Source organism: Vigna umbellata, chromosome 1 (assembly GCF_029865625.1).
Source record: "Vigna umbellata cultivar VRB3 chromosome 1, Vumbellata_1.0, whole genome shotgun sequence".
NCBI classification, from domain to species: Eukaryota; Viridiplantae; Streptophyta; class Magnoliopsida; order Fabales; family Fabaceae; genus Vigna; species Vigna umbellata.
The window spans coordinates 94,212,344-94,224,343 of record NC_142165.1 but is presented as its reverse complement, the minus strand read 5'-3'; the positions used below and the strand labels follow the sequence as shown (position 1 = coordinate 94,224,343).

Here is a 12,000-nt window from a genome sequence, read left to right as displayed (position 1 = left end):
GGGTCATCTCAGAATTTTCTCATCAATCCATACAAGTCCGAACAATTTTGAAGAATTGTAAAACCTCGTTCATCCCTCAAATCCGTACTCTTCACTTATTCTACAATCAACGCAAACAAACCGTTCAAATCCTCACATATTGATCTTCATATATCCACATGAATAATATCATCCACGAAAATGAACACAATCTTAATGATGAAAATTATTTCTATAACAAAAACTAACTTTTCTGGTAGGGTTTAAAAATCAGTAGCTTTATATAAATTAAAATTATATATATTAAACACCTCTCCTCTTTTTATTGAATTTTTGAAGCAGTGACATGGATACATTTGATTAGTTGATTTCAAATTTTGCTTTAGTATATTGTATAGCAGGCCTATTAAGAAGTTAAACTTAAATTCAAAGCTAAGCATGGGAAACAGTGCCAGCTTCCTCCAACTCTATGCCTGCTTCTGCGAGCCTCTTGTCCTTGTAAACATAGCCCTTTGCACAAAACAAATACACCACCAAATTCACACCACTCAGCACCGCCAGTAACCAGTAGAAGTGGTGCAGTTTCCCCTCATTAAGGTTGTCCGCAAGCCATGGTTCACGGTTACGCGTGGCCTTGTGCACCAAAGTTACCAACAAGGAACTAAGAAAAAACCCTAAAGACAACGTGCTCAAGAACAATCCTGTACTCATAGTCTTCATCCCCTTTGGACACTCCCTCAGGAAAAAATCTAGCTGCCCTATGTATGTAAAGGCCTCTCCCGACCCCACAAAGAAGAACTGTGGGACCAACCAGAACACGCTTATGGGAACCACAGCATTGTGTTTGTGTGTTAAACCGTGAGCACTTGCCACTCTCAGGCGTTTTATTTCAGTGAGTGCTGCAGCCACCATGGCAAAAATTGAAAACACCAACCCTACGCCCATGCGTTGCAAAGGGGTCAGTCCCTGTGGATTTTTTGTTACTTTTTTGGCTATGGGAGCAATGATGCGGTCGTAGATAGGGACTGTAAGGAGAATGCTTGCCACAAAGAAGACTGTAAGTGATGCTGCGGGAATTTGGAAGGAGTTTCCGATGTGCCGGTCCATGGTGGTGGCCTGTGATACCGAGAACGTTGTCATTTGGGCGTAGATAGTCCAAAACATGATGGTGGTGGCCCACACGGGTAGCATTCTCTGTACCATTTTAACTTCTTCAACGTCTGTTAGGGTTGAGAGATACCACTTCCTCTCCATGATGATTTCTTGGCCATCTGTTTTTGGGTCCTTGATTGCTGCCTTGTCCAAGAACCTATTCACATCATTCAAATATGAAAATAATTCATTCTGTAAAGATATCATCACTCAATAATGACAATAATTGTAGTAGAAATCTGAAATATTAGTTGGTGTTGCTACGTAATGTGAAGAGTAGCTTATCAAAAGGAGATTGATAATGGAGAGTGCAAGTAGTAGTTAAAACCCTAGTATTTTGGGAGGATGAATAATTAAAGTTAGGTAGCTAGCCAAAGGGTTATACTATATTTTATTAGATTGCATATGTATGTATGGAGTTTGAATTCTATCAGCAGTAGCGAAGTAGATGGATGATCACGGATAAAATAGAATCATAAGAAGCAACAATATAGGGTGTTATTCTGTGAAAGATGGAAAAACGACAAAGGACACATGGAAATAGGGAGATAACAAAGAGAAAGTGATGAAGAAGGACAAAAATGGGGGCAGCGATGGTACATGCACTATGAGACAGGACCTTGCATATTCATTGGCAATAGTAGCTGGCTAGCTGTGGCCATTGCCACCACGTGATACCTCTCATTCTCACTTTTAGATAAGAGAGTAAAACAAAAGCTACTGATACCAGACCTGCCACTGTAAAAACATTATTTCCATCTCCTAAATCTTTTACTTTTATTCACGTCTCAGTGCACTTATGAATAAAACAAGAAGATGGGAACAGTGTATACTTTGTCAAATAATGACTGAAAATACAACAGCATTTATAGTTCAAAATGGCTGGTTATCCAATTATACGAGAGACATCTACCTGAATAAGAAATCACACACGTGACATGTCTAACTCGACACTATCGATTAATAAGTATACCGAAGATGACAGTGTGTTAATATATACATCTATATCTATTCAGTGTTGTTTAATTTTCAGCTTGTGGATGAATGTGACCAAAGCAGTGAGCGGAGGAACCGAGAACTAAGCTTTGTTGTCCATTTCAGACACACTTTTGGTTCAAATAATGAAGACTCCAAGATAGACATTTTAGCACTTATTTTAAAGGTGAATTCTTAAGAAACGTGGGACCCTACTCTCAAAGATAATGTCGTGGTGGTCATTCCACCACTAAATTCTACCCAGTACTATACTCCTCAATCAAGGTTTTTCACCTAAATCTCAATTATTTATGCACATTTCTATATCAGACGACAAAGACCTTCTAAAAGCTTTTAGGTATCCTAAATGATAATTTTTTAACTTTATCTTAAGTAAGTTACACAAAACCCTTATATATATATAGGACGAGGATATACAGTATCTCCTCATGACTTCAGCAGAAGATCCATTCTGTATCTGTAACAGTGAACATTAAAAATATGAACTAAAAGGATAAAAAAACAGTAATAATATGCCATTAATATACTCATTCAAAAGTGCTTTTCAATTGAGCACAAGTAATATTTATAATTTAGGTATATAATATTTCTTTATTAAAGTTCGTGTATTCTGAATGAATCGTGATCCTCATGGTTGTTCGGTACAATTGCTTGAGATAACACATGCGATTGCTTTTTCAACACGCCTTTATTATTTCATAAAATATGGTTTTGTCTTAAAAATATAGTTTTAATTTTAAAGAATCATCTCTTAAATTTTAAAATAAATCTAAAAATAAAAAAATAATTGAAAACTAAAAATAAACTTGATTATCCTTTACTATTATACATACACATCATTTGAGATTATTTACATGAACAGGGTATCTTAAAAGAAGATTTAGTTCATATTTTAAAGTAAAATAATATAATGTAATAATCAGACTCTGGTTTTCATTTTTTTATTAGACTATTTTAATTTTTAAAAAAATTTCATAATTATTATTCCTTATTTTAGAAACGCTGTTGTAATTATCTTTATATTACAGGTGCACTATTTAAGATTTAAATTTACATATATAAGGGAAGAAAAAGGGAGAATGTAATTTTTAAGAACAGTATAAGGAATGTAATAACTATAATTTAATCTGAATGCTCGAACAGTATAAGACATAAGAAATAAGAGGGTGAAGGTTTTACCTGAACTGTTTGCTATGGGGCAACATCTGCTTCTGCTTTCTGAGAGTTTCATCTGCAACATCATCCAAGTTGAACAACAAGGACGCATCAGAGGGCAATTCCATGTGCCTCTTCCTCCAAGCTGCGACCAACACCATCGCAATCTGCGTCAGGGGACTCCCCACCAGTTTCTTGAAGCGGTACCTCCTTGAACCAGACAAGAACACCGTAAGTGCCACCAGAATAGCACACACACTTATCCCATAACCCCAATACCTCCCTATGTGATCTTGAATGTACACCAGAACGGTAACTGCTGTCAGAGTCCCCAAACTTATGAAGAACACGAACCAGTTGAAGAATTTTATCATCTGATTTTTCTCCCCTTTGTCTGATTCATCGAACTGATCGGTGCCAAACCCTGACACACTGGATTTCAACCCACCGATGCCAAGGGATGTGGTGTAAAGAGCTAGGTAGAGCACCAATAGCTGCATGTTGCTTGCGGGCTCGCAACGTCTCGTAGCAGATCTTACACATTTTGGAGGATGCAGGCTTGGGACTATGGTTGATATTGTCAATATTGTAACACCCTGTAAACATCCAAAAATGATTTACGCTCCCTTCTCCGAGAGATTAATTATTAGCTGATTTATATCACTATCTTCCTAACTATTACACCTAATTAATTAAAAATTATATGTCAGGAATAATAAACCTTAGCTAATATATACCTAATAATATATAAAGGGCTAAAGGCTCTGCATCCAACTAGATACATATTGAGCTGAAGCAAAGAGGCGAAACTAAAAAAAGTGTTAAACGGAGCACATAATAATGTCTTACAGTTGCTTGAACCGCTGCGAAGATGGCAATAGTGAGGTATCTGTCAACGAGAGAGTGAAGCCAGTGAAAAATCTAACAACAGTGTTGTATATAATATTAAAAAAATTACAGTAAGAAAGTTTATTGGAATAAAATAATTGAATCTTTCTTTGGCTGTGTTAGACAAGTGAACCAGTGGTCACAAACCTGCCGATAAAAGTGTCAGCTACAAAACCACCGAATAAACAGAGCATGAAAGATGTTCCCATGAAGTTGGTGACCGTGTTGGCAGAATTAGCACTGCCCAAATGCATGGTGCCAGTTAAATATGTCACCAGATTCACGGCAACGCCCATTGTCGTTAACCTCTCACTTGCTTCCACTCCTGAAATAAACCAACAACAACAAAAGGAAACAGACAACCTATGTCAATACTAAGACTGTACCTTTTTCTTCCCATACAGAGGATCTATTCTAGCTTGAGAAAGTAAATCTTAATCATAAATAATTATAATAAAGGATTAAGAATAGATTTCATTTAACAAAAATACTAATCAAGATTAACTTCTAAAGGTATTGGAGACCTAAAATCATGGCGGCAGCAACCCAACCACCAGTTTTGGACCTCTGGGCTGGATGACCTTTATAGTCCCAGGCATCTATGATGGTTTTCTTCTGTGTTTCAGAGGGAGTGTTCATCACAGGAAGGGATATGGATGGTGAACTAAAATGTTATTAATGAAGTGGGTATGCATGCCACAATGGGGTTATTGTGTTTATATAGTTTCTAAACTTCCACATCAAATAATTGTACCTATTTTTATATCAGATTTTAAACAATCTTATTAGTATCCTCTTTAACAAACATCTTTTTTAATATTTTAGAAATAACTATTTGGAAATTCCTACATTCAAAAATAAATTTAAAACTTTTTTATATCCAACATATAATAATAAATATGTTAATTTACTTATCACTGCAATTATATAACTTGTGAATTAATAGTGTTGATATTATACTAAAGTTAGATATCTGAATGTACATTGAAATACAACTCTAAAATTACCAAATCATCCTAGCTGGATATTTGTAGATAACAATTTATTTAATAATCAATTTAATAAGAATACCGAAAACTAGTTTAACTCTACTACCAAAAAATTAGATAAAAGAAAGTAATGGATAAATTACTGTATGCTTAATAATTTTACTATAAATAATATATAAAAGGAGAAAAGACATAAAACAATATTATTATATATATATATATATATATATATATATATATATATACACATGTAATTTTTGTTTGGTTATTTAATTAAAAAGATAGAAGTGTGTTAATCACACATTTACTTAGCATGAGTGTGAAAAAGGATTGAATAATTATTTTATTTTTCTTATTTTATATAATTATTTTACAAGTTCATCCTCAAAACGACAAAATACATTAAAAAATATTATTGGATAAAGAATATATACTTACATGCACCGAAGGACAGCACGTGACTAAGATTTTGTATTCAAATGTTACTGTAGCATGTGACCAATCAAAAATGCAAATAGCAAGTCATGTGCCACAAGATAAAATAAATTAATGATAATTTGGAATGAATACAACCTACGATAAATTCCAGTTGCTCACTAATCAGACGAATGTGCAAAATTGATAAGTTAAACATCATGTTTATTTTTGCCAATGCTAGAGATGGTAAAACATCTTAAAAACTAGGACTGTGGAATAAAAAAGTTTGATATTAATAATTATCATTTCACAACTTCTTATAAGGACAATAGTCCTAATAGAAATAATTTTTGTTTTGTATTTATAAAAAAATTATAATGATAGATAATAACAAATTAGAGTAAAAAAAATTTAGTGTGAAAATATCATTATCCATAAAAATAGCATATTACAACATATTAGGATCTGTATAGCACAGTCCCTCCCAAATACACGAACATCAAAGAACCCCAAAAGAAACCAAAATTTGTTTCTCTCCTTGAGCAGCAGAGTGTGAAATAGGATTTTGTGTTTTTCCCCGTTATATGACTTGTCTAGTTAGTAGCCAAACGTGTTGATTGTGTTGTTTACCTACTAGCCTAATTAGTAGGAAAAAATGTTAAATATATCTTTAAAATAAAATATCAATAGAAACTACTAAAATATTGAAATTTTAAGATTGACGTGATGTCACTACTAAAATTCCATTGATTAGAAGAAAATGAAATTGATGGGATTTTGTGATATTGAAGTTCAACACTTTTGCTGGAAACATAAAAGTATAATAATTTTGTTTTTTTTATCATCTAGAAAGTTACTATTTCTATGACTTTTCTAGAATAGATTTCTCACTTGTTTTTTATTTTAATTAATTTTTTGTTTTTGAAAAATTAAAATAATTAGATCTTTATCGTTAGTTTGATTAAAGAAGGTATCATAGGTCAATTTGTGAGTTTTTTTGAATTTTTTAAATATTTGTTTTAATTATTTTTATTTTTACTTTTTATATTTTTTAATTAAAAAATTTGTCATGTGTCAAGTTCACATTGTGCCACATGACAATGACAGTATGGCGTAACATTGATAGTGTCATGTGTCATTGCATTAATCTGTATTTTTATTTTGTCTCGATTTGATACCTGGATTTTTTATTTTATCCTATTTTTTTTTAAAAATTAAACAATTTTGTCTTTCTTCAAATTCAAACAAAATTTAATTTTTATATAATCTTTACAAATTTTTTTATTAAAATTGATATTTTTATTAAATATTTTTAACAAGATTAAGTTTATTTATATTTATATTTAGTTAATTATATAAATTATAATTATGTTCTTTAAAAAAGCAGTGACATTATTTTCACAAAATTTTCTTTAATTTTTTATTTTAAGAAAATGAAATTCTAAGTTATTAATTTATACATTGATGTGAAAATGAAATTCCATGTCATTGATGTTAAATTTTATTTTTTTAAAATAAAAATTTGGAGAAAATAATAATAGATAATAGCTTATTACTTTTAGCTTAACTTCAAATAACTCTATCATTGTAGATAATCGTTAATTACTTTATCTTTCCTTTTCTTAAACTTTGTAAATTTGTAAATATGTCTTTTTTCGTCCTTGTGTTTGGGTCAATGTTACATTTCATTTAAGTTTATATTTTGGTCATTTTTGTTTATCAGCTGTCGATTTAATCGATTATGTAAAAGCCATAATTAATTAAAATAGACAGTATCCTAAAAAAGTGTAGTTTTTTTTTATTTAATCAATTATGGGTTATACATAAGCAATTAGAATAGACAAATTTTGACTGTAGTTTTGGCTTTTTAACTTGATTCTTGAACGAGTATGTGAACTAAGTGGTTCTTTGGGTTTGCTTACGCCTCAAGTAACCCGTAGGACAAAACTTAGAAGCTAAGACACCTTGTGCATGCATCTACACTCTTGATGAAGGTTCTTGAAGCTTTTAGATTCAATGCATTTTTTTTATTCAATGTACTTTATTTTTTCTTTGTTAAGACTTAAGTCCACTATTCCTTCTATAAAAGGAGTTCTCTTGTAATTCAACTTGAAAATAATATAAAGAAATTTTGTCAATATTATAACTTTCTCCTTTCTAAGTTCACTAAGATAGTCTCTTCTTGACTCTTCTAACCTTTTCTTGATGGTTGGCCTAACCTCCTTCAAGATACACATCCAACCCGCTCTCCAAAAACTCATTTCCTTAATCTTTACATGATTTTGTGTCCAACACATCTTCTCCATGGAGTTTTTTTTCAGCTTGTGTGAAGAAGGTTTCCATCAAACTAACTCCTTTATTAATTAGGGTTTGGTGTTAATGTATCTTCACTCTTTGTAATTTCTGTTATTTTCTTTTCTATTATTCTTGTATTCTATTATTGTTTTTAATTGCATGATTATTGATTGCTTATTTGTTTGTATCTGATTAATAGAAAATAATTTAGAATCCTGAGTGGGATAAAACAACTAATAGATTTTACCTCTAGACATTAAGTTTAATTTATTATTCATTATAAACATATGAATTTAATGCAAACTTTTTGGTAAAACCATCTAAGGAATTAGGTTTTATTATAAACTTTAGACTTGTGTATAAGGAATTAGGACTTGTTAGCTTGCGATTTAAAATGCTAGAATAAAAATTAAAAGCATATTCTTTATTGTTTTCACATTGAATTGGTACATGAAACCCAACCCTGATGAAGTCTTTATAGCATATTTTATTTCATCAATTTAATTACTTTCTAGAATTTTGAATTATCTTATTAAAAACATATTCTTTTAATTATTTTAAAGTTCTTAGCCTTAATAAGTAAATAATCATAGTTTCACTTGAGTCTATTAGGAAAGAAATATATGGATTTTTCACTTTATTACTTGTATCATTTGGTACACTTGTCAATATTTTAACATTTGTCCATGCACTGCTTGGAATGGAGGAATGTGACAACTAGTATTGATGAGGCCATAACCTTTACCAAGGATGAACGCACATACTTAAGAAGAATAAATATGTATAGAAGGGAAGCATCTTCATCTTCTTTCTTTTTAGGGGTTTAGTTTTGTTTTGGCTTTTCTTTGTTGACTTATGTTAAGTTGACTTATTAGTTTGACTTGAGTTGACCTTTGAATTGGCTTGTTTGTTTTGTAGGTCAAGTTAGTGTAAACTTGGAGGAGAATAACACTGCTTGGAATGGAGGAAAGCCTTAACCTTGGATCCAATCAAGCCTAGCGCCTACTTTTGAGAGTCTTGAAAGGCAAGGTTGACCTTCTACATGTTAAGGAGAGTAAAGGTGAGATTACCTTATGATGTCGTTGAGTGAAATTGTTCATGACATGGGCCCTTAATTGGAATACCTTGACCATGACCAACAATTATTGTCTGATTTAAAATGACCTAAATTAGAATAAGACGTGAGATTACCTTGTGATGTCGTTGAGTGAGACGAGGCTCCAATGTCTATGTACCACGTGCTATCAAAAGGTGTCAGGGACATGGTATGCACATTAGTAGCAATGTCAGTGGGTACCAAGGAAAATGTGGTGGTGTGGGCTTGAGGACATTGACCTAGAATGCCGACTTGCTTTGAAGGTCTTGTAAGGCGATTCCATTGAGATGTAGGATAAGGACATGGGGTCCAACCCTAGGGATTCCAAGGAAAAGAATGAGGTGGCTGCCATGATTGAGAAAGAACTATAACAGGAGAAGCATATGGACTAAATGAACCATTTGAGCAGGATCCACTATGTTGATTACGTCTACAGTGACTCAGATTTTTATGATTGTGATTAGACCCATAACGATAGTTTAAGTGATTATTGGAGTGTTACTGTGAGGGGAGATCAATGTCTTGTGGGGTTGAAGTGTGCATGGTATTATGAGAAGTAATGGTTTGCATCTTTGCCAGACTAAATTCCTCAAGCCTAGAGGAAGGAAGGTAAAGGGTTTCTCTAACGGATCAAGGTGGCTACACCACGAAAGCGTTCAGACAAACCAGAGACTAGTTGTAGTACCAAACTATGACTGCTAAAAGGAGTATCAACATTTTCCAAATGATTAGAGATTTGTTTGAGTCACTAACAATATCCTAAAACATTTGGAAAGTCATCCATGCGAGTGGAAGAGAAATCATGCCCAAGAGCAACAACACAATTTTTTATTGTCCTTAAAAATGGTAGCTAAACTATTTCAGGTAGCCATAGTTGTGAAGCCTTTCTCCATGACAGTGATAAGGAGATCAAAAGAGATGGTAGAATAGATCCATGAAGGACAGTGGAATCAAGAGTGGTCAACTGTTCGTGATCAACATAAGTCGGTGTCAAACATTCCTTCCTGGGTTGAGGGATGATATGATGAAGAATTGTAGTAGCTCAAGCATGTGTTTTAAAAATTTCAACCCACATAGTTCTTCTTCATGTCCAACATAAAAGGGATGTTATCTTTTATATTAGTGATCATAAGTGCTTGGTGAATTTCAAGTTTACTCGAGGAGACTTTGACGAAGAAACCATGGTGTTTGGTGAGGAACCAAGGTTGAAGTTGGTTGAAGACATGACAACAACAGTGGGTACTAGTGCACAACAAAAAGAAGAGGTGATGACTAGGTTGGCAGGTGGTGGTGTTGGGACCAGGAGAACGACAAGCAAGTAGGAGATGGAAGGGAGGGTGGCTGACAACTGCTGGAATAGGAGGAGCAACACTTGAGTTGGAGAAGAAAATGAGTGAGGGTGCAAAAGCATAATGTTGGTATAGATGAAAGGTGTGATGGAGATTGAGAATAGCGGTAGCGCAAGAGATAGCCTTGGAGCATGAAGTGGTGAAAAAAAAATACACGATATCAAATTGAAAGAATCAAAGTTTGAATCAGATAATGACTTGTGTAATCATGCAAGAACATATATTTGAAATACACATATGACATAAAATAGATATCTAATTATTGACAACATAATAACATAAAATTAATAAATTAATTATAGGAAATAATAGCTTAATCATAAGAAAATAATTTTTGATTCACTTAATTAGAGAAAAATAATACTATTAGAATTATTCTCTTATTTTCAAATGATAGACTTCTACCGAAATATTCTTTCTTCACGTGGAAAAGCTTTTGCACTTTTTTTCTTGACAAAAAAAATTGATAAGATGCCTATAAAAATACTTTAACACTAAGTCAATAACAATTATAAATAAAGTAGCAAATGTACGATGAATTACTTTTATGAGCTTTTATCTTGATGCTTTTAAATTAAGTGGATCTATTCATTTTAATATTTAATTTATTACTTAATTTCTTAATATATAATGTTGCTTCTAACATTATTGTCATTTTCGATACTGACATCTGTGGATGTCAAATGTAGATTTTAGGTTAGAATTGTAATCTTCAATTTGTTGATATCGGAAACATTTGATATGATTTGTATGTTATTAAAATGTAGTGTGCACATTTAAAAGAAATCTTTTGAAAATATAAAAGAACATGCTCATTCAGTCATATCATCATCGTGGGAGTCTCAAAGTTGAAAACCTCAAATTTCCGATTCTGTGACCAATAGTGGGAACTTTATGTCACAATATGATTTTGACCCCAATTAGTATATAGTTCCCTGTCCTTCTTTGACTGTCATTAAATAATTAAAAACACTTTACCTAAAATAATTAATTTTTAAAAAAAAACTTGTCCTTCCAACGAATTTCTTTATAAATATTATGTAGACATCTCCCATGAATTTCTAAACTAACTTAATTCCAAAATTAATTAAACAAAACTTTAAAATATTCCATCAATTTCAATGATTATTTTTGCTATTTCTAAGGATATAGTATTAGTGTGCCCAAAAAGTTTTACTTAAACACCTATGATAAAAGAAAATAGAGTTGAATCAGATGTCAACATTCACTAATATTTAAGATTTTAAATATTGATTCAGATTTAAAAAATGATATATGATTTAATTGTTTGAATTTTATGTCCATTAGTGACAATATTAATTTATAATATGTATGTATTTGAAATAAATATCATTTTATTGAGTTAATACTGTGAGATTGATTTATATTTATACACTTAAATTCTATTATTTTAATTTTATTTTAGAACTATTAAAAATGTATTATAAATCAAGTTTGCTAAGTTTATCATAATTTTTTATAGTTATTATAATGCTTTATTTCTCAATTTTATTAAAAATGTACATGTCTTTGACATAAGAAATGTGTTAATAATCTTGGGTTAATTAAAAATAAAAGAAATTTATAATGTATAAGTAGTATAAACTTTATTTTAATAATTTAATTTTACAGAATTAAATTAAACATTGTAATTTCGCTAATAATAAAATATTTATTCAAAAAT

The 12,000-nt window shown here is 31.6% G+C and overlaps 1 protein-coding gene across 1 annotated transcript; it reads right to left on the bottom strand.

Moving 5' to 3' along the window:
• Nucleotides 1-273: 273 nt before the first annotated feature.
• Nucleotides 274-4,853, bottom strand: LOC124823422 (protein NRT1/ PTR FAMILY 6.3-like). Its single transcript, XM_047295613.2, has 5 exons — nt 4,695-4,853; nt 4,318-4,495; nt 4,132-4,171; nt 3,307-3,878; nt 274-1,288 (listed from the first exon to the last, which is right to left on the bottom strand). Exons 1-5 carry the CDS (start codon nt 4,807-4,809, stop codon nt 412-414), a joined length of 1,782 nt encoding a protein of 593 aa, XP_047151569.1. The 5' UTR covers nt 4,810-4,853; the 3' UTR covers nt 274-411.
• Between the last annotated feature and the right edge of the window lie 7,147 nt (nt 4,854-12,000).